Source organism: Eretmochelys imbricata, chromosome 6, assembly GCF_965152235.1.
Source record: "Eretmochelys imbricata isolate rEreImb1 chromosome 6, rEreImb1.hap1, whole genome shotgun sequence".
NCBI classification, from domain to species: domain Eukaryota; kingdom Metazoa; phylum Chordata; order Testudines; family Cheloniidae; genus Eretmochelys; species Eretmochelys imbricata.
Window position 1 is genome coordinate 52,126,583 of NC_135577.1, and position 24,060 is coordinate 52,150,642.

The 24,060-nt window shown below is 42.4% G+C and overlaps 1 protein-coding gene across 1 annotated transcript in view; it reads right to left on the reverse strand.

Annotated features, from left to right (window-relative positions):
• The window catches only part of SLC1A2 (solute carrier family 1 member 2), a 40,251-nt gene that overhangs the window by 8,740 nt on the left and 7,451 nt on the right, over window positions 1-24,060 (reverse strand). Inside the window, exons 5-9 of the mRNA XM_077820183.1 lie at window positions 21,254-21,422; window positions 18,223-18,349; window positions 11,819-12,052; window positions 7,218-7,412; window positions 2,961-3,095 (exon numbers count right to left, since the gene is read on the reverse strand). Of these exons, the coding sequence (XP_077676309.1) occupies window positions 2,961-3,095; window positions 7,218-7,412; window positions 11,819-12,052; window positions 18,223-18,349; window positions 21,254-21,422 (860 nt within the window). The remainder of the gene's footprint in view (window positions 1-2,960; window positions 3,096-7,217; window positions 7,413-11,818; window positions 12,053-18,222; window positions 18,350-21,253; window positions 21,423-24,060) is intronic.

Below are 24,060 nucleotides of genomic sequence, written 5' to 3' on the forward strand. Positions count from 1 at the left end.
TTTTTTCTCTCTTGAGCCTTGACACTAAGCCTGCTGAATTGGAATTAATTTGCAAACTGGATACAATTAACTTAGGCTTGAATAGAGACTGGGAGTGGATGTGTCATTACACAAAGTAAAACAATTCCCCCCCCCCCCCCCCCCGCTCCTCAGACGTTCCTGTTAACTGCTAGCAATGGCCCACCTTGATTATCACTACAAAAGGTTTTCTCTTCCCCCCACCCCCCACTCTCCTGCTGGTAATAGCTCATCTTAAGTGATCACTCTCCTTACAATGTGTATGATAACACCCATTTTTTCATGTTCTGTGTATATATAAATCTCCTCACTGTATTTTCCACTGAATGCATCCGATGAAGTGAGCTGTAGCTCACGAAAGCTTATGCTCAAATAAATTGGTTAGTCTCTAAGGTGCCACTAGTACTCCTTTTCTTTTTGCGAATAAAGACTAACATGGCTGCTACTCTGAAATAAGCCTCTGATATTATCACTATGGATTCCACTGTTGCTTTTCAGGCCAAAGAACCCCAAAGCCCTCCCAGTCTGGGAGAAGGTTCCAGGCTTGTCTTTCACTTGGAAACAATCCTGTAACATTCCTTTCAGAGGTTCCTTCTCTGACTCTGGCCTTGTCTATACTAGCAAGCTTCATAACTGGGATTCACCACCAACACAGCTTCATGGCACAGGCATTGCTACTCCCCTGTCGTTTAACCCTCCTCCGAGCAGGGCTAGATGACACAGAGGTAAAATCGTCTGAGCCCTGCCCACACTGTAGCTCCCACCAGTGGAGCAGCACTACTCATGAATTACGGCTCTGAGGTTCGCTAGTGTAGGTAGGGCTTAAAATGACATTTCCCTAAGAACCCAAACAAACCACATGCTGTATTTACGCATCCTCCTACCAGTAGCAGAATGCTATCTACTTGGCCTATTTTGAGTTCCAATGAAAACATATATTTAAAACCTGAACATGGACCTCTGCTTGTCCTTCCGCTCCTAGCTGCAAATTCCTACGCCACTTTCCTGTTTTGAGCCATGACTTCACCAATATATTTAAAACCACATAATATCCTCTTTTCCCTTCGCCAGCTGCCTGCTGAGCCCCACCCTGGTTCCCCATTCTGAGCTATGATTTCACACAATTACAATATATTTTTAAAAATCATGTTTTCCCTTTGCTTGCCCCAGCTGTAAATTCCTGCCTCATTTTCCCCTATAACTGGGACTGGAGCTGTGAACTGTTCTTAGACACTGGTGTGTCACAGACAGGGTGATACGCTGGCTGTAATTGAAGAAAATCCCTCATCTCAGATCTAGCAGATATATCAGAGAAGGATGGCTAAAGGAGCTATGTTACGGTGTGGATTGAGACCTTGAATGCTTCCCAATACGGCAACAAGGGCCAATGGCAACAAGGGATAAATAGCATATTATGTCACTAAAGTTTCAAAGCCAAATACTCAGCTCTGCTAAGCCCCTTCTGCATAACTCCAATGGCACAACACACTGAAGATGCGTCAGTTGGGCTACTGGGGATTCCCCTGGCCTGGGGACATCAGTAAGTGGTATAAAGCTGCATAGCTAGAGTTACACTTCTTCCCAGCATTACTGCCTGTAACCTCATAGCTTAGGCTGTGTAGTGGTGTGCTGAAGCAGGAAAGGCAGTGACCAGAGAGAACTGTGCTCCAGTAATTCAGGCTGATGTAAAGGTTTCTAGGGGTCTGTCACCAATCAGTGCAACTTAGAGGAGCCCTGGGACTGCTCTAAGTTGTGTTGATGGGCTGAACTGGTCCCTGGGAACTCTGTGGCAAGGTGGCACAAAGATATCTACACCTCCAAACTAAAATGCACCTAAGGATCTAACTCTGGGTGTATTATTATTGTTATAATTATTAATGGGGCTTCTAAATCCCAGAGGTGAGGGACAGAAAGCTCTGGGAGAAGGGTGGAACAGGTTGATGTCTCTTGGCTGACTATCTGCAATGGCACTGAAAGGACTCTAACTCCAAGACCCTGAGGTTGATAGGTAGGTAAGGTCATATTTTAGAGAATTTCCTGGTAAAAACTGACCAGGAATATCCTTCCATTTTCCAGTCTGCTTTCTCATTTCATTCAGTTTGTGGGCTCCTTTAGGACATTCATCCTACAGTGTCTTTGTTGAGAAGAATTTTATGAAGAAACCTGATTCTATTAGGAATGTAGAATTTGCTATGCTGGATCGATCAGTGGTCCATCTCATCTGTAGCTCCATAAGTACCTGATGCTTCAGAGAAAGATGTAAGATTCCTATAGCATAACAGACAACTATTATCATGGGGGTAGGGTGGGAGGATTTCTTCCTAACCTCAAGCAGTTGCCTGAAGCACTTTCATTCTAGCTAATGTAACTGGAGATTATATTATTAATACAAATGCCCAATGCCATATAAAATCCTTCTGTTCTAGACAGACATCATTGCCGTGTAATTCACAGACTCAGTACCCATCCCTCAATTTAGACAAGAATTATAATAGGGAAACATAAAAGCAGAGATGAATAACTGTTATTGAACTGTGTTTGTAGTTTGGAACAACAGCTTGGAAGGTTACATATCTCTAGGGAATGTAGTGGCTTTGGCAGGAGTCTGTGAATCAAGCCTCTTAGGGACAGAACGTCAGCTGGTATATGTTGTCATAGCTCCACTGAAGTCAACTGACTTCAATGTAACTATGGCAAGTTACATCAGCCACAGTTTAGATCTGCCCTTTAGGTTCTATTTCTTGTTCTAATGCTGACTTAAGTGGCCCGTATCAAACCACTTCACCTATCTGTGCCCCACTTGCTCCATCTGTACAATAGGTATATTGTAGAGTGCTTTGAGATCCAGGATTGAAAGGTAGCAGAGAAGAGTAAATCATTATTTGTTACTTGAAGTAAGTACATGATGACTTCTTCGGAATCATGGAGTCACTATTACTTACAAGAGCCAGTCAACAGCAACAAGCAGACTGATGTCCTGAGTGGGGAGACCCACCGCGGTGAGGATGAGAAGCATGGTGACCAGTCCTGCACTGGGTATACTGGCAGCTCCAACACTTGCTAAGGTGGCTGTCAGACTGTAAGAATAAACACATTATTGGGTAACAACAAAGAGGGTGTGACTTTCAACGTGTACTCACTTGATCAAAACAAAAGGTTGGTTTTCACTGACATTTCCCAGAAAATACAGGGCTGCATAACTACTAGAGATGAGATCAAGCCACAGTTTGGAGGATTCTGTTCCTCCACCAACTCCAATTTAAGAAAGTTCAGATCTGGGGGTTTTGTTCGGACTACTATAAAGATAAAGTCAATTTGCAACATTCCTACTGTTAGCCTGGTTTTGATTTTCAACCTTCTTCCCTACATTTCAGGGATGTTTGAATCCAGGGCTTTTGCCCAGATCCACATCCCCATTCCAACTGGAATTTCTGCAGTGTAGGGGCTGCAGGCTGAATTTCCAGTGCAGTTCATTAATGTTAATTTATGGAACTTGCAGTTTGTATTGTGAGATAACGGCGTGGGGGAATTGGTTGTTATCAATAAGGAAATGGTGAAAGACTATGTCTCCTACAGTCACATGCTCCAAACTCTGGGAGCTTGTGATAAACCAAGCCCAGATACAAAGCTCTCTTGTTCTGGTTTGCAAAACCAACATTCAGCCAACTAGGTTTTGCAAATCCAAAGCCATGTCTGCTTTTGCTCCAATTAGTAGAATGTGAAAGTCAAGTACAGTGAATGTCTATGCTACAAATGCTGGAAGTTTGAAAAACCAGGTTACAGAGACACTGGGCATTCCTTTGTAGAATGGAAAATACATTAGGCAGTGAGACAGCCAAGGAACAATAAAAAATATAAAAGAAGTCTCTGTCTTTCTGAAATAGATCACACAATTTACTACTAAATTTGAGATGCTGTGAGTTCACCAAGGAAGATTTTAAAGTGCTTCCAATAAAGGGGTGGGGGAATAAGTGCCTCCATGGGGTAAATACTTGGCTACAGCCATGGTGCTAATGTGAGGACACAGCATTTGAGCCCCTACCATTTCCAGGATTATCATCTCCAAGGGGTAGGTTGCTTTGCCAGGTCTGGTTGTTGGGTTAAAGCAGAAATGCCCAAAAGGACAGATATGAGGTGCAAAAAGGAGAATTGCTAAGCCTGCCTGAGCCTGCATTTGGGTCATTTGAACCTAACCCCAGCATTGCTAGTTGGGTTTGGCAGATATAAGAGAACAACCTTCTAGCCATTTGCATTGTCATATCAGGACATAATATGAGTGTCACAACACAAATGTCATCCCATCATATTGCACCGGGGAAAGAGTTGCTCTCTGCCAAACTCATTCAGATCTCAGACCAACATACATCAAGAATCATTCTGGGAAGTTCAGGGGGTCAACTGCACTAGTGTACAAATGGTGCAAGATCTGAATCAGTCACAGTGAGTCAATTCTTTAGAGTAGGAGCAGGAGGAATAATTCAGGTTCACCAAGACTTGTGGTCAACAAGTTCCAGAACTTCCTCTGGCAGCAAATATTTTATTAGCAACTCACCACTAAAAAGAATGTTCTTATTTCTAAAAACTAAATTGTATTATTCAAGGTCCAACTTTGCAGCATCTGCCTTTGAGAGAAGCAGCCTAACCCCTTTAAAACCATATGTTACTATTGTAAGTAACCTGCAGGAGGCAAAGAACTGGAAAATATGTTACTAATATAGTTGGGCAAGAAATGCAACACTAGAAATTCCAGTGCGGGCACTTCTTTATCCTGAAAAGGGGTTAGCTAAGACGAAGGTGGGTGGATTAGAGACACAAGGAAAAGGCAAACTTGGCAGCATTCATGTGTGGTTTGAATTATTATGATTCAAAATGTCAAGCTTGGTGCATCTGTCATATTTTCCATTGTAAATGAATTCAGCAGCAACAGTCATAACTTTACCATTCTCTTTTTTTAGTCACAGGATCAAATATGACTTTAAATTGGGTTACAGTAAAACATGCCAAAATTATACTAACCTAATTTAAATGTGTGTATTCCTTTGAGCTTCCAGATATTTCAACGTAGTTCTATATGTACTGATTTGACATAATAGGGATATATCTACTGTACTCAGGGTTAACGAAAGCACACTGAGGTAGAATTTAAGATCTACAATCTCCAGTCTATTTTGCTGTAATGGTAGCTCAGGGGTGTCAAACTCATTTCATGTGACAGGACTGATCTGATACCCTGCCACTTGGAACAGTCAGCAAAAGTTATTAATATAGAAATAGATAAATATAAAACATGTTGGTAGTTACTTACATCCCCCCTTAGACTTATCTGAAGTTTCCTTTTCTTTGACTTGCCTGGTTGGGGTACCTATTCTCCAACCAGCAGGTAAGCTGTCTTCAGTGCCACTTCCCCTCACCCAGACATGTTCCAGCTTCTACCAGACTTGTACCCCTCTAGTGCCTCTTGAACATGACCAAGTGGTTTTACACCTGCACGTGAGATTTTGCTGGATTGCTGTGCCAGAGTCTGGACTATGGGGATATGAACTGAAGAGCACACAAGTGTTTTCCTCTCCAACTCCCCTGAGTGGACCCTGCTGGAGCACACTAAATGTCCCTTAGTGAGCATTGATGTAGTCCGGATGGGGAGGACTGAATTAGGCCAGGCAGACCCAATTAACCAATTAAGTGGAGAGAGATTTAGGCTAGGAGGCAGCCACTAATTGGAATCTAGCTCACCTGTGAGGGAACAGATGGGGCTTACATAAAGCCAAGAGACTGGCAACAAAAAGGAGGCTGTGGGGTGAAGAGTGGTGGTCTCTCTTTTTGAGAGAAAGAGGGTGAGGAATCCCTGAGACCTAGTAGACCCTAGGAGAGAGGGACTTGACTAGTATGGGTGGAAGCAGAGTAGGAAGTAGTCCTAGGGCAAGAGCAGTAACGTTAGGGAAGCTGCAGACCTTGACTGCTTGGTAAAGAGCCCTGGGCTGGAACCCAGAGTAAAGGATAGGCCTGGGTTCCCTTACCAACTAATCCTGCCAGAGTGGTATTGCCAGGGACCGTGAGTTAGCAGACTGTTACAGGGGTAGGGCAGTGGATGTGAGGATTGTTGAATGCTATTTGTCTAGAGGTACCTAGAAAGTATCATACCCCGGAAGGGAAAACCACTTAGTGTCCTGTGCAGGAGGCTGAATCACAAAGGGGAAGCAGCAGCTCCTGGAGCAACAGAAGTGCTGCAGACAGAGAGTGAGGGAGTGCAGCTGCTGGAAAGGGGTGTTAGCTGAGCAGAACTAATCCCCAGAACAGCCTGGAGGAGGAGCTGTCAAGTGATGAGTAAAGTACCCTGTGACTCCTAGCCTTGCCTCTAGGAACTCAAGGGCTACATCAGTATTTGTGCCACAGCAACACTCATTGTAAATGTCGGCTGGGGAGGCATATATGGCCCTCTTCCCCCTAATCAAAGGGGCTGCCCAGAGCCAAACTGGCCCTAGGACAAGTTTAAAAGTGCATAAGGGCTGCTCTCATGTCTACTGGCAGATCCCAAGAAATCCCTCTGCTCGTCTGGACTATGCCAGAATACATTACACAGCAGCCATCTCTCTTTGTCACCATTGCCCACTCAGTCTGAAAATGCCTTGCACCAAGGCCATTATTTTTATTATTAATTGGCAAAATGAGAGGAAATAACACAAGCTAACCATATGCATATGGATACTTTTTATGGGAAAGTCTTTTTCTATTAGTACTCAGATGGACTTTCTAAATAATTAATGTCCTGTACCTACCTTGGAGCATCCCGCTACATTTAATTAAGTTTATTATTATGTTGGACAGACAAGACCATTGCCTTGCTCCTCATGTTGTCATTTACTCCTGTGCAAAATGAGTTTAAAATGTTACTAACCCAGAAGTCACAAATGATGACACACAGTGCAAGGCAGTGGAGAATCTCTTTGGGAAGTCTTATGGCCTGTGTTAATACAGGAAGTCAGATTAGAGGATCACAATGGTCCATTCTGGTCTTAGAATCCATGAATTGAGGCCATAGCTATTTAACAGTCTTATCCATTCAATACCACTGTGAGAAGTCAAAGTCCATACATTTCACTGTATAAGAATCCATAGGCATTCAGAAGCCATCACTGCATCTTCATACTATACAGCCTTCTAAATCAAAGACCCAGTTTGCAGAAACATATAGAACCCACCTCACAGTGACTATCTGCCCACCATCCAACACAATTCCATTCATCTGTGCTATGAAGATGGCAGCAACTGCTTCATACAGGGCCGTCCCATCCATGTTAATTGTTGCTCCAACAGGCAGGACAAATCTTGTTACACGCTTATCAATACCCAAGTTTTCTTCAAGACAACGGAAAGTGACAGGTAATGTACCAGCACTGAAAAAATGAGCAAAGACAGGGTTACGTGGTACACAATATTCTTGCATGATGGTCATAGCAAAATTGCAATAGTTCTGGTCTTGTTCCATTTCCTTTCTCAAATTCAATACATGCATTAAAGAACGTGCAACCAAATAGAAGTTACTGAATTCCATAGAAAAGACAAGCACAGCGCTTAATACGAGATTTTTAGTACCTAGAAAGCTGGCAACATTACATATTTCCCTTCCTTTGCCAAATTTTGGTTTTTTCAATCCTCCTGTGGCCATAAACCTTTTTTCAATCAAGACATACTTCAGTATTAACTGGAGGTCAGATTCTGGGTCACACAGGGGCTAGCTGGACTTTCTACCCAATGTATGAATTATTTCTTGGATTTTTTTTCAAAGCACAGAGCCAAATGGTTTTTTGCAATGGGAATTAAAACCAATATTGAAGAGTCAAATTCTGCATCTCTTCAGTTGAGGAGGTGTTCTTTGCAGAGGAACCAGTGGCCTGTGTACTCCTCGTTCACAGAGCTTGGGGGACAGCAAGGTTGGCATTGAGGAACAGGTGCTTGTGTGGATCTACCCTGCCACCCCTCTGTAGGGGGCAGAGCAGGCTATTTCACCCATTAGGCCTGAGTATCCTCAGCAGAGTAGTTCCATAACCACTCTTTCTGTCTAGTGAGTTGAGATTCCTTCCTCTGCTGCCTAAGTGTGCTTAGCTCAGCTGAAGGATCTGCCTCTAAATTAATGAATCCAATTCAATTACATATATTGATGTAATTTTCATTTTCAGTGTTTGACTCTGGTCCAACCCTTCACTAAATGAACTTGGTTACATCCTGACCAGAGTCAACTCTGAAAATGAACACTGTTCTGGGGAAATTCCTGTAGAGCAGTTGCTCAATATAAAGATAGGTGAAACATGTCTGTACCAACTCATTTGCATACCCCCAGATGAGCTAATGGAAATTTCTCAAAGGTCATCCTGACTACTGTACCAATACTAGTTTTGGTCTGACAAGAATGTTTACTATTGCTTATAGTGAGCAGAACAAAGGGCTGAATTCACTAAAATATACTACAATAAATCCTTACTGCATATTGCATATACTGCCTTGCAACTTCAGTTTTTAACATTCAGTACTTAGTCCCCACAGTGACTCTCTGAAGTACAAAAATATAGATATCTCCATTTTACAGAAGGATAAAATGAGAAACCAAAAGATTAAGTGACTTCTTCAATATCACAGATGGAGTAAGAGTCAGAGGTCAATTTGGTTCTTGTATTCCTGGCTCACGGTCCTGTGCTTATAATGCCACTCTGCTCTTCTCACTTGCTGAGGGTTTTTTAAAAAGAGATCCATGAACCTGGTAAATAGGTTCAGCCAACTCTGTTCCGGCACCCATGTGGTTTAGTTATAACATGCAATGTTTTTTACCACAGCCAATCAAATATTCATTCTGTGATGTGACACAACTAGAGTATATATAAAAAATCAGAATAATCTCACTTCAAGATGGGAAATGTAAGGCATGTTCCCCCATGAGCTGCTTTAGTAGTCCATGTATAAGACTGTTTGCATGTATGGAGATGGCTGACTGTATAAAGGAGTACTCCCTGTTTTTTCACTCTGCTATGCTGTGCTGGCTTCCATGACAAAGGGATTTCCATATCTTACTCCTTAGAAAGGGAAAAACAGTTCTCTGACACACCATTGAAGTTCAGTTAAATAAGCTTCATTTTCTCCTCTATGAGTCACTTTTCACAACTTGGAGCAGAGATGGAAGTGTGTACATGGTAGTGGCCTACCTAGGGCTGCTGTAATTGACTCCTCCTGGTTTTGCCATTTACACTGAGGTGTTGCTTTGTCATTTGGAGGACAAGCAAGCCTTTTTCCCCTTAATTTTACTCTCTTTTTTAGCATAGGTGAATTCCGTGCTCATGAATGGTGCCAGATTGACTGCCTCGGGGCTGGAAGTGATTTTTATCATCTCTGGAAGAAAGTGCAGGGTAGGTAGAAGCAGTACAGGATTCCCCATCTTGTCCTAACAATCTTAATCATGGTATGAGGAAGTGTTTGATTGTCCAAGAGTTTTGGCTTCTCAGTGGGGACCTCAAACAAGAGTGCCAGCTGCAATACTGTGATGTGATGTGGACACTTGTCTATAAGAATTTGGACTGAGAACTACTGAATCATTTCACACAGGCTCTGAATAGCTGTCAGATGTTAAAGACTTTCAATCACTGCTGACCCAGGTTATATGTGAACCAATGGGTGAGATCTGGCTGTAACACAGATTATTTTTCCTGTGGAAAATTGTGATTGTTTTGGTGATAAAACAAAACATTTTGGACATAACACAACAATTTTCAGCCAAAAACTTTTGGTTGAAAACTGAACATTTTGATTCAGAAATGCTGCCTGAGTGCCACATGGCTCCCAGGCCAGATATCTCCCATGATCCACCACAATCTCCTGTCTTGTTGAGCCATTGCAGTGCATCATAGAAGTCACCGGCTATGGTGCATCATGGGAGATGCAGTCTGGCTCTGGGGAAATAGGGACAAGACTTTATTTTAGTCAAACCCAATTTTCCATTGAAAACCAATGATCCCTAGCAAAAAGCACCATATCTTATTACCGGTTCCTGAGTCATCCAGTGTCCTACTCCCTTTCCGTTTACTGATTCACAGATCTGTGCTCGATGAAGGACTAAACAATTCAGATCCTTATCCAAAGCCCTTTAGCCTGCCAAACATGGCCAAAAGACACAGAAAAATAGAATTTTCAATGAGATTTTGAGTATCTCCTTCTTTCTGATTGGGCAACATTTAGTTCCCAGTCCTAATTTGCAGAGAGCTCATGGGATACCTGTTGTGTCCTTTTTGGTAGAGAAGAGCTGGGAGCTGAGTTCTTAAAAATATAAATAGAACTTTATTTAGGTCAAAATGCACAGACAAACTCTGGTTCTCTAGGTCTCAGACTAATTAAACGGCTTGTGCTATTCAATACCATCACTCAGGGTATTCCTAAATTCCAATCTGGAGGAAGCAGGCATGGGTGGAACTGCTGGTGAGAGTGCAGGACCTTCATCTACCTCTTGTGTTCCCTACTTGTAACCTAGCATTGCAACTTCATTTAGAAGCAGCAATGTGAATATTGTGACAAATGTGAGACCTTGAAAACGTGGAAAATTCAAAATATTTCTATATTGAGATGTGCCATAAGCTATGAGCAAAGGGATTACTCATAAATGTGTGTCTATATTTACCTTCATGAGATGGGGATTGTATGCTAGCTCCAAGGAGAAGGGTTACTGTGCCAGCCCAGGGAACTAAAATCAGCAGGGGTAACCACTGCAGATCCTGGGACAGATAAACAGCTCCAGAGAAGTACCATCTCTGGGGCAAATTGCACATACTGGTTCAGACCCAGTTCAAAAGGTGTGGCAGACAAAGTAAGGGCTTTTGGAACAAAGGGTCAGCCTGAACTGGCTGGGGGAACCTCACTTTGATCCTCAAACTTTCATGAAACTGTAACCAAGAGGCAAAAGCCCTGCTGGAAGAGTGGGAAGCAGTGGAACCTGCCAGGGTCTTCGTGTGGAAGATGGGTAACACCTAGTAAGCTTAGCTTGCATGCAAATTGTTTGTTTCAGGATATATTTCTCTAATGCTTTTGCCCTAAAATAAATGTACTTTACTTTGTGAAAGCTGGCTAGTGATTGGTAAACACTGTCATAGCCCCTGAGAGACAGCGGAACTGCAGGTGCTAAACTGAGATCAGAGCTGTTGGGATAGTCTACGTGAATTGCAGGGGAACAGCAAGGCTAAATCCCTGGTCTGGAGAGAGAGGGATGTGGGTATCCACCCACAGACAGGTGCTTCTGGAGGCCTGCAATGTAAAGGGGCGTACACCACAAAGGAGGGCAGAAGTGCAGTTAACCCCAGAACTGTGACAAATATGTAGCCCTGTGACAATTATGGCTCTGTACATTTCCATTTAATAACTAATAACACTCATAGCATTTCATCCACAGATCTTAAAGTGCTTAACCAAGGTGGGTAAGTAACATTATCCCTATTTTACAGGGCAGGAAACTAAAGCACAGATGTTACCTTGTTTGCACAGTGAGTCAGGGGCTACTCAGGGAACAGAAGTCCAGTCCCCTGACATTCAGCCTGGGGCCACTATCCAGCCTCTATGCCACTATCCATACTGCCTCTCTTTAAGTCTAGAGAATGTGAGGTAAAGATTTTTTTTTCAAATAGAAATAAGGTGATCAAAAGCTGTTTACTGATTGGTATTAATGACAAAATAACTTTCTGGTAAAGGTCAGAACAGCAGCTGCATAATGTCTAAATGGCAGCTAATGAGCTGCTAAAATATAAATAAGGTGGCAGTTCACATGGAGTACCTGGAAGCTGTGCCTAGAGCTGTGATCCATGCCTGGAAAATGCCAGCAAGGAATGTGAAGGGGCTTTTCCTTGTTATCACGAAGTACAGTGAAGGCAAGAAGATCCCACCGTGGATGAGAAGGCCCACGATCACTGTTACCATGTACATTCCAAGTTGCCTGGCAACCACTTCTAAGTCCTTAATTGCAATGATTTTCCCGCAAATAAGGCAGGCAATGCCGAAAGGAGAGTACCTAGAAAAAAAAAACAGAACAGATGGAACTGATCCTTGCAGCATGCAGCCATAAAACCTGTGCACAAAAACACGTGGGACTATGGAGAGAGATCCAGGCTTCTAGACTGAACACTTTGAGATGTGAAGAGGACACAGAACTACTGAATGATGGTGGTTCAGTGGCTGTCCTTCATGCCTCTCTTAATATAGTATGAGTAAAGCCTATACAGAGGAACCTGTCATACTACAATACTTTAGGGGCCAAATCCTAAGGTTTTTACTCAATTTCTACTCAATTTTTTTTTACTCACCACCATTGAATTCAATGTATGTTTGCAGAGTAAGGCTTTGGCCCTATAGTAATATCCCATAAGCAGGTAGTAACTGTACTATACATGCAAGTGTTTTGGATCTTTACTGAAGAATACTGTATTTTGGTTAAAATACTTAACTATTATGTAGCATTTTTCATCAAGTTCAGGTTTGAAATATTTGTTGAAGATAAATGATCTGACGTATCTAGCCATTTTTGCTGTGAGCCAATCTATTTTATGCTCATTGAATGGTTTCGACAAGCAGTTTTCAATCTATGGATTGTTCATTAACTATATGCTTTTGATGGGGGGAGGGATAGCTCAGTGGTTTGAGCATTGGCCTGCTAAACCCAGGGTTGTGAGTTCAATCCTTAAGGGGGCCATTTGGGATCTGGGGCAAAAATTGGGGATTGGTCCTGCTTTGAGCAGGGGGTTGGACTAGATGACCTCCTGAGGTCCCTTCCAACCCTGATGTTCTATGATTCTATACCTGTGGTGTGTGATTGGTCACCTAAGTTACATGGTATTTCTTCTGTTCCTTGATTTTAAATGAGAATAACACATTTTGGTACTACATAATTTATAAGAACATAAGACTGGCCATACTGGGTCAGACCAAAGGTCCATCTAGCCCAGTATCCTGTCTTCCGCCAGTGGCCAATGCCAGGTGCTTCAGAGGGAATGAACAGAACAGGTAATCACCAAGTGATCCCATCCCCTGTCATCCATTCCCAGCCTCTGTTTGCCAGAAGCTGGAAATGGACAAGAACACCATCCCTGCCCATCCTAGCTAATAGCCATAGATAGGTTTATCTTCCATTAATTTATCTAGTTCTTTATTTAACCCTATTATAATTTGGGCCTTTACAACATCCTCTGGCAAAGGGTTCCACAGATTGAGTGTGCATTGAGTGTGTTGTTCATTTATTATACTTCTAATAAATGACAAATAATGTGGATGAGGAATGCCTTCATGTCATGTGAATGTGAGTTCAGACAAGGTAACATTTACTCCACCTCAGGGGGATCAGTATAAAGTTTATAAGTCACTTCCATACATTTTTACCCTTGTTAGGAAGGTTTAAGTGGGACATAAATGTTGCATAGGTTTCGGCTGGGCTCCACTGCACAGGGATGAATTTAGTCCACATTGAAAAGCCTTTCCAAAACATTCATGTAAACAGTCACCGTTTGTGAAGATTCAATAAAGGGGATTTAAGAAAATCCTCATCATGTTTGAAGCAAGGAGACATTTTTCATTGTAAAGAATGTTTGCAAATGCTGGTTTGTGGTATTCATCTTGCTCAGCTTCTTTTTATAACATTCCTGCTGTGAGGAAACTGCACTTCTAGAGGAAGAGCAAACAATAAAATGTCCCTCCTGAATAAAATAGGGAGGGGTCTAAGTTTTCAAAAGTGGCTAGTGATTATGGGTGCCTAACTTGAGACGATTTGAAGGGATTTGAGGTTTCAGAGGGCAGGTGCAAAGGGCTTTCTGAAAATCATGCTCTTTCAGTTTTCTCAGGTGTCGCACCCAAAAAATGACACCCTACTTTACTAGTCACTTAAAAATTTAGGTGTAATATTTCAAACCATTTCACCAGTTGCTGTGTAGTCTGTTTTTTCTATAAGATTCACCAAGGATAATCCCTGTAGAGGAATATACAGCATCACCACTGTAGTAAGATGTGGCCCTGAAACATAAGCCTTGTATCAGAGGCCCAGAATGAGGCCTGACGCCCCAACTAATGTAATGGTCAAGACTTTGCTAACATAAAGCAAAGTTAAGCTCTGAGCCAGAGGCAGGCCCTGCTCACAGAAGTTGGCAAGAAGGTGGCTGCTAATTGCACATATACAAATCTATAAGGTATAAAGTCCTAAAAGAATGAACGTGTGCCAGGATGGCACCAGAACATTCTGGTACGAACACATTCCACAGAGATAACATGAGGAACAGGCTGAGCCATCCTAAGGACAGGGTCAAAAGGATAATATAATGGATAGAGTTGTTTGTTCGAACCATCATGTACCAGGAGAGAGGCAGCACCCTAACACATAGAGGGGTTGTACCTCAATACGTCAGGAGTGATGCATAACTTGTTTGTACCTGTGTAAAAGAATGCATCCCTGAGTGGATGTCTGGAGTGTCCTGCCACTGACTGAGCTGCGTCCATTGTCAGGAAGCACATATGTACTAGCAGAACCGTAGACATCTGATCGAGGGAGTTAGAGACTGTGTTTCGTTTGGCAATAAACCTGGCTGGGCGCCTTTGCACCTTATTGGAGTCTGTGGTCATTGGGGGTTCTCTTGAGATCTGCTGTGTCAGCTATCTGCTAGGGTAGCACACAGAGGGAACACACGCATTCAGCCGACTGTTATCAACATTGAACAGAGCAGAGCACCACAATGGTGATGTCTGACAACACTGGTGACTCCGACCACTGATCTGGTGAGTAAGCGAGCTGTCCGCTATAGGACTCGTGATCTAAGATGACAGAAAACCGCGAGCTAGGGAACCCCCTTAACCTCTCCCTGCAAATCCCCACAGAGTTTCAAAAATATAATGGGGAAGAAACATGTAATATAATTTGTAAGGCTAGGGCAGAGACTGTAGCCTTAAAATGTAAAATATTGCAAACTATAACCATGGCTGTTAAATGGTTAAAACAGCATGCCACAAAAAACACTGCATCCTAACTGAGGCACATGTTATTCAAAAACATTTTGTTCAATTGTCAGAGGTCACCGGTGTGGTGCTCTGCTCTGTTCAATGTTGATAACAGTTGGCTGTATGTGTGTGTTCCCTCTGTGTGCTTCCCCAGATATGTGTATATGTGCAATTAGCAGCTGCCTTCTTGCCAATTTCTGTGAGCAGGGCCTGACTCTGGCTCAGAGCTTACCTTTCCTTTATGTTAGCAAAGTCTTGACCATAACTTTAGTTTGGGGCCTCAGGCCTCATTCTGGGTCTCTGATACACAACTTATGTTTCAGGGCCTCCTCTAACTACATTCTCCCACTTTTTTTCTTTTTATGAAGAGGATGTTTACCTATTGTCCTGGAAAAGCATAATGCATGGACTAAAGATAACCCAGTGGGCTATTATCTGGTTACCTTATTTTACCATCCATACACTCATGCCCCACCTGTCTTTTTTAGTCTGCACATTCCCTCGTACGACTGATATAGAGATTTTATTATCCAATTATTTTTAGTCCCTTATGGTAGGCCTAGGAATGTTAGGCCCGGGACCATGACTGAGGAATGTAGTATGATGATTGAGCCTTAGAGGCACTCCCAAATAATTAATATATATGAATAATATGGATATGGCGTACATATTTGTAGTGTATATTTGTATAGTATGTATGTGTACATATGACACCACCTTATAGCCAAGCATAACCGTGTTTTCCAGTCTGGCATTGAACTCTGGCCCTTTTACTTTGGTGACACAGATAGAAACACACTCCTGTTACGGCATTGCAGTTATCACCAGTATCATCATTAGTAGTAGGCTGAGTGTTTTGAAAAACTGAGATAGGCATTGTTATAGTGTGTTCCACAGTATTATGTATATGAGAAGTAAAAACAGAAATTTGGAGTAGGGACACTACAAATGAGGCCTTTATATATAAATGTCTTGTAATTAGTTACTACCCAGTACTGTGCATTCATGTTATGGGTTACCCTTACTGCTGGCTGTCACCCTCTGGTAAGCTATGCTGGGCAGGAAACAGGAATGGCTAGCTTCTCTGTTCCATGGATTGCATTGCCCCTTGATACACCAGTAGTTGATGTATATCCAGTTGTTTTTATGGATGTTGTTTTTCAGAAAGCCTACTGAATGGACAGTAACCAATTTCTCAAATATTGCTGTGTCAGGATTTAGTATTGGTACCCAGACAACCAGATGCCCAACTTTATTTTATGTTCTTATGGCTCATAAGAGTCTCAAATCACTGGAATTGCTCGAGGGCCTGGAGCTTTCTTCACAAAGAAATTTTAAATAGCTGGCATGACGGCACCTCTGTATAAAGGAGGAAAGTTTTTATCTTTATGAACACAAAAAGCTGATTCTCGTCTCCTGCAACAATAACTTTAAAAATTCTGGGCCAAGATGAATAAGAGGTACTGCTGGTATCGCTCAGTCTCCCTCCTCTAGGACAGAGGAACGTGCATTTCATCAATGAAAAACTAATGTTGTTCTCCTGGTAAGGCTCTAGTTATTACAACCCTGAAACCAACAGAAGCTTTACATTACTGATTAGACCAACATAAGTTTTGCCCTGGGTGTGCTGGCCAGTACTGCTTAAATGGAATATTGGTAAACCCGGTTTCTTGGAGAATTTGAAGAATTATATTCATTGCTGGTCTATACATTAGAGAGCACCAGATTATAATAAATGCTGCAATCAAAATGTCTTTCCTCGCAAAAGCTACACTGTCGATTTGTGGTGAGGGACCAGACTGAAAAATAGATAGACTGTAGGAAAATGAGCCTGTCATTATCCACCGTCTCACATAGATAAGCATCATTCTTATATAGTGCCTTCCACCTGAAACCTCAAATCAGTTACATTCCAGGCCCTAATGAATAGCACCCCAATGAGCTTAATTCATTTAAACCACATAGGGAGGCATATTTTAGTGCTGTGACTAAAAGGAAGTCAAACTTCCAGGGGCACCAGGGGGTCATGGGGAGCAGGGAGTCTTGTTGCATATGTTGCAATGGTGTGGCCAGTTCTATTCTTGCACTTCACAGCGGCTGGCAGTCAGTACATAAGGGACATGGGACTAATCCTGACACAAACAAATGCTAACCCAAAGTGGTATGTGAATTAAAGCTGCCAGAAACCCTAGAGTGTTCGCTCCTGGCATTCCCCACCACTGCTAGCCAAGGTATGACATTGTCCTGTGCTGAGTGGGTGAGTGAAGGGGCTTTTTGCTTCCTCTCTCCCTCTGGTTCATTAGTGCAGGACCCACAATGTACCAAAAGCAATAGGTTTTATGCCAAATGCTGTGGAGCATGTTCTGATCTGAAAGGCTATCTGTAGATGACACAGGCATGCCTGGCACCTGTATATAAACAGTAAATAGCTCTGGGGCAATTCTCAAATAAGTGATACAAAAGGAAAAAAATCCTGCTCAAGAAATGTAAACAAGGTCTCCATCCCAACTGGCTGGAGTCACTCTGTTGCTGGGATGTGGAAGGGAAGTTGTTCTGAATGGGCAGGCCACACACTTTCCTAGCGAGACAACTCAGTTCAGTGCCTCTTATTCTGCTGATTTTATAGAATGCAAACTTTGCATGTGGACTCAGAGGCTATGGGAGGAGACTTTCGTATATTGACGCAAACCATTGGAATCTCATTTTGGTGGAATGCATATTTTGGGCAAGCCAATTTTGCTGTAGAACACTGGAAATAGAGCATGCCTCTTGGCTCCTCTGTAATTATACCTCTGAGCCTACGGTTTATTATTATGCTAGACTCACAGGAGAAGCTTAATGTTATGTTTTGAAGGGATGTTTGTTTTTTACTGTAGTGAACCACTCGAATAAATGTGATATTTTTACACTAGAGCTAAAGGTCTTAAGCTGGTGCCTGCATGTCTTGGAGCCCTGTATGCAGAAAATGACAGCATGCCTGTCATCTTCAGAAATGTTTCAAAATGCACCTTAATTATCACCCCACCCCACACCCAAAAGGAAACAATGTTATTCTAGTGGTGCCGTCTTTGTCATGGTTTAAAGAGCCAACCCAGTGAGCCGAAATCTTTAGTTGTACGGATTGCCAATAAAGTATAATGTGTCCAGTCTGTGGCAGGATTTGTCTTGTGTGTTTTTTGTATCTTAGAAGTTACGATATTGACTTACCACATGATCATAGTCACTAGTTTCATTACAATCTCATTCAGGATGCTGAAGAAATCCACCATCATTTTGGCCTGCTCTCCCATCTTCCCCATAGCAACGCCAAAAGCAATGAAGAACCCTATCAGGCCTGTCAGAGGAATCACACCACAGAGAACCACCAGTTAGGACGTATGTTTTTTGGTCTGAGTCTCTGCAGCTATGTCAGAATAAAGTCAATAAAGTCAATGTTAATTCAACCTTCAACCAACTGCACTGTATTTCATAGCTGAAATGCTTTATCTCTTGTTAATGTGATCTTGTGCTAAACTTCCACAATGAAAACCAGGAAGTATTCTTCATTTTCTACTAGCCTATACATTCCAGGGCATAGAGGTTGTTTTTTCTTATGTCATAATATAGCACCTAGATTAATCAAATAAAATAATAATTAATTAATTTACAGTATTTGATTTGATTCAGTTTGAAAGTAGGGGTACTGAGTCTCCATTGCATGGCCCCTTTACACTGCTCTTGTCTGTTCCTTTGGTTGACCTGTCCACCAAAGGAACACTCATAACATACGCTTCAGTATGCCATACAGACTGCAGAGGCCTCACAGGCCTGGCAAAGGGGTGTGGCCAGACTCCGATTAGCTCTGGCTGCCATAATACCTTCTAGGTGCCATGTCCAGCTTTACCTAAGTTTAGAGCAGCCCTGATGCGGTTCTACCTTGTACAGGGGCCAACCTCAGAATACAGTGAGGTTCAAAGGGAGCATCCCTTCCCCATATCTCAACACACACAATTTTTGTCACTAGTTCAATCAAAAGGAAAAATTGGGGTTTTATCTTTCCCTGTCTTAAAATATAGATATACATATTAAGGGACTAATGCTGCTCCAGATGAAATGATCGGGAGTTTTCCCTTTAAATCCAGTGGGAGCAGGAGCAGACCCTATTGTAATATAACAAAGGAAATTGTAACTGTTTTAAAAAAATGGAGGAAACTCTTGGATATTAGAAAACCAAACAGAGAATCAACTGAGTGAATGAGTATGCTAGGGACTATTTGATGATCTATATATGCTGTTTAGGATTAGTGTGCTCTGATGCAAGGCTTTGCTACCTGGGAATTTGCAGGGATCAAGAAAAAGTTCTGAAGCTCAGCAATCCTCAAGAGATTGAGCTGTGAGACATGATGAGAGTTTAGCATTTACCTAGTGTGTGAGCTCAGTTGGGAATTTCCCTTGTCAAAAAGCTAAGTAAGTCCCATTAGGATACAAAAACAGAGGAAGAAAGTGGTTGCAGATGTCAGAAATGACCAACTTGGCTATCTAAAAAAACTTACTCATTACTATGCGGGTGTTGTACTTGAGTATCACGAGTAGAAATAAAGGATGCATGTCTGTGTGTGCTGTAGAGCATGGAGGGATGTGTTGCTGATAAACTCTTAAATAGTCACTGACCAAGTAATTTCCTGGAATCCCAACTGTGGTCAGAAAATGTTAGTAGGGTTTTTTTGGTCCACTTAATGCCAAACTGGCAGTCACATTACTCATAGCACTCAAATTTGTTTGTGTTTGCTCGAATTTGCCCAGCAACTTTAACTCATGCAACTATGAGGCCAATCCCCCTACATTTTCATTTTCTTATAACCCCCCCGACATATTATGTCATCATGGGCCAAACTACTGTAGTAATGGTATCATGTAAGCTAGTGTTATTGGACCATTACTATATAAAACAGTAGTAGATTTATTTTCTTCTGCTTCAGCAATGTATTGGCCTTTCGGTCCCTCTTGTTGTTAATAAAAAGAACAGGAGGACTTGTGGCACCTTAGAGACTAACAAATTTATTAGAGCATAAGCTTTCGTGAGCTACACCTCACTTCATAGGATGCATTGTCAGTAGGATACAATTTCCTCCAAAACCTAGTACCAAATCTAATGTATCTCTCATATTATCCCTATTGTCTAGTGACCCCGGTAGCATTCTGGCTTGGAATTATATGTACACATATATAGTAAGTGTGGATATGTGTTCAAACAGCACACATTTATGGCTGGGTTGTTATCTGGACTATACACAGGGGAATAAGCAGGAGCAGGAACCTTCCTTAAGCCCTGGCGTGGCTAATAGGACCACGTGTCTCGGTGCATAGGAGTACGTAGGTGCAGGATGTCTGCCCCCTCTTTCTCTCCCACAGATGAGGTAAGCGGGCAGAGATGGGTGGGGAATGAGCAGAAACTTAACTCCATCTCTATTTGCTGGCCAGTACAGCTGAGATGGCATGCTGGGGGAGGTTTGTAATTTAGTGCTTTTAAAGGTTACTCTCCCGTGAACAAAGAGGAAGCAGGGAGGGAATTGTGACTCCGGGAGGAAATTATGACTCAGATGCATGTCAATGTCCAAGGGATTCTCCTCAACTGGTGCAGTTTACAACGCCCCAGACTCCTTGTTTAGGGCTGTCCCTAAAGTTACAACTTAGAACAAAGTGCCCAAGAAAGGGTGCCCAGCAGACTGAAATTCTTTGTCTCCATGAAACAGTTAAAGCCGGGGGACCAGCTGTTCAAGCTTTCCCCGTGCATAGGATATTTTGGGTATTCACAGAGCCTAACACATTAATAGTAACAATGTCTTGATCATTTCTCAGCCTTTCTATATGGTTGAGAATTAGTGATACTTGTGGTGGTTGAATCTGTGATGTGGGCACATGGGCACTAGGAACAGGACTGAGACCATCAGATTTGTATCACTTAGGCCAACAAACAGTCAGCAAGTGGTAGCCACTTTTGGTGATGCACTGCGTAGGCCAAATCTGGGCTCCAGAATGGATCAGACCAACCCGGCTACTCACTGAGTGTCACTGAAAAGCAAGAGCTGGTATGTTATCAATAGAAGTTTCAATAGGAAACAAAAAGAAAAGGAGTACTAGTGGCACCTTAGAGACTAACCAATTTATTTGAGCATAAGCTTTCGTGACCTACAGATCACTTAATCGGATGCATTCAGTGGAAAATACAGTCAAACAAATAGGAAACAAGTTTCTTTACCTAAGACATTCATTCCATCTTTAAATTCAAGCCCCTTTTTAATGACCAGCTGGGCTTCTGGTGGTGCTTCAGTCATCGTCTCGTTCATCAGAGCAAAGACAGAGTCAGTGACGTTAGCTGGTTCTTCAGTTTGTGGAGGCACCAACACTTTCTTAGTGACAGTTTGGATCTGAAGAAGTTACAAAATGGGATGAGAATGGAATCACAACTGGATTTAATACATATGGGGGATTAGAGAATAAAATAATACTCCCCTTTCCAAATAACCCCAGGCAGTGCTGTTTTTAGAGGATCAGACTATGCAACCCACCACCTCTAACCCCTCTTCCAAAAATAAGTTAGTTTATAATACTTCCAAGTTTAATTAAGTCCTGGAATCCTATTCCAAAACAGCAGCATAATGAGGATGGCAAACACCTTCGTCTTAATTGTTAATACTGTGACGGGGCAAGGCCAGATGGCTATAGAAAAGTAGTGGGAGATAGATCTATTAGCTCCAAGCTAAACAAATCCCTGGTACGAGGATAAGTGAAATGGAAGCTGCTCCAGGTCAATTAAGACACCTGGGGCCAATTAAGAACTTTCCAGAAGGCAGGGAGAATGCTAGGTTGATTGGGACACCTGAAGCCAATCAGGGGCTGGCTGAAACTAGTTCAAAGCCTCCCAGTCAGTCAGGTAGGTGTGCATGTCAGGAGCTGTGGGAGGAAGTTGTGCTGTTGGAGAGGCTGAGTAATACACACCATATCAGGCACAAGGAAGGAGGCCCTGAGGTAAGGGTGAAGTGGAGAATGAGGAAGTGAGGGCTGCTGTGAGGGAAGTAGCCCAGGGAATTGTACATGTCATGTTTCTAAAAGGTCAGCTACCATAGCTGATACTATTAGGGTCCCTGGGCTGGAGCCCGGAGTAGAGGGTGGGCCCGGTCTCCCTCCCCCACCTTTGCCCCCTGATTAATCACTGAGACTGGGAGACAACAGAGACTGTGCAAGGAAGGATAACTTCTCCTCACCTCCCTCGCTGGCTTATGATGAAAATGGCTCAGTAGACTGTGACCCTTGTCTCTAGAGAAAGAAGGGTTACGTGGAGGGTCACAGTGAGCCTCTGAGGCTAGCGAAATCCGCCAGGAAATGTGGGACCCATGAAGGCAAGGACAGAGCTTTGTCACAATACATAACATCTTACATATAGGCCCTTTCATCCAGAAGGATCAAAAAGTGCTTCAGGCACTGTATTCCGTACAGACGTTTGGAACAGGTGATAGCAGCAATTCTGCCTCAACAATGCTATACAACAAAGACTTTTACCCAGAGGGGCACCTCCGATCTAAGGTACCATGGTAGTTTGGTTTAAAAACATGTTCTGATATTTCTAACACATCTCCACCCATCATGTGGCTGGTTCCTTTCTAGATTGGTTCAAAGTTCCTATCTAGGAGAGTTCAAATAAAACTAGTATACATAGAGACCCTCCTGGCATGGTAATTAATGAATCTGAGAGCTGGACTGCAGAAGAAATATCTAACCTGCCACACACCTGTTGCTAGCACCACAGTGGATAATCCAAAACATCTTACCACGGCAACCTGGAAAAGCATCTGCTATTTCTATATGTAGAGATAGTAGGATCTCATTAATGATAGCACTCAGAAAAAACATTGCTACATAACAGCTGGATAAGTTACGGTGAAATTAAATTATTAGGGATATAGATGCCCAGATTCAAAGCCTTAACATCTTATTTTACCCCTGTTTAAAAATGTGCCTCCTCTAAATATAGAAAATAAAAATATTCAGCTAGAAAAGTACACTGACAATGTGTGAGACACTCTTCAGCAACCCTGAAGCCAGTGGACATTTTTTATCTGATTTCATTTTTATCTTGGTAATTTTATTGTCCTGTGACTTTTATGTGAGATAGATGTAATGTCAAATCTGTGTAGAGCTACAGAAATAAATAGGGGGATTCTGAGCACTCACAACTCCCACTGGAGTCAATGAAAGCTGAAGGTCCCCAGCACTTCCCAGGATCAGACCCATAATTACTAGTGCAGGTTCAGATAAGCATCTTGAAAGTAAAAAATGCTTATCTGGACGTTAGTCATCATTCTAGAGCACACATTTAAGTGAGATGTTGTAACGCTTTTTAGAGGTACATAAACTCACAAACTAAGCATGGGTGGGTAGGGAAATAATGGGTTTCATTACAGGAAAATGAGGTTCACAAATTGAACTGTTTTTAAACCCAAAAAATAATAATTCAAGAAGTTCACAAAAGTCCCAAACTCAATCAGATTCAACTCTCCAACCAAGCTGTACTTTCCATGCAACCTGAGAGCCTTTACTGTCATCTACCTGGCAGCAAGGGAAACTGTCTCTCTTCCTGGTGGATCATTACAATTCAGTGCTACTGCCATTAACATTACAAAATCATTCTAAAATACCTGGCTGGAGCTCTGCAAAAAGACTTCTTGCATCCAAGGCCACCAGGACATGTTGAATGGCCACTAAGCTATTCCCAATAACCATAGGAAGGGAAAGCAGCTTTTGACACCACCCAAACTAGGTGTGGAGGGGAAAGGACCCCAACCTCCCCGGTAACCAAGAGAGAAAACAGGTAGAGGCCAACTCCAAAAGCTGGTATGTGAGGGGCTACAGCTGAATAGTAAAAGAGGTGTGGCTTTATGGCAGAAGCTTTGGTGGAGGCTAGTTTGGAATTTGTTCAGATAAAATACGGGAACACTAAAAAGCTCATTTAGGCCCCCATCCAAAGCCCATTGAAGTCACTGGGAGTCTGTCCATTGACTTTGGTAG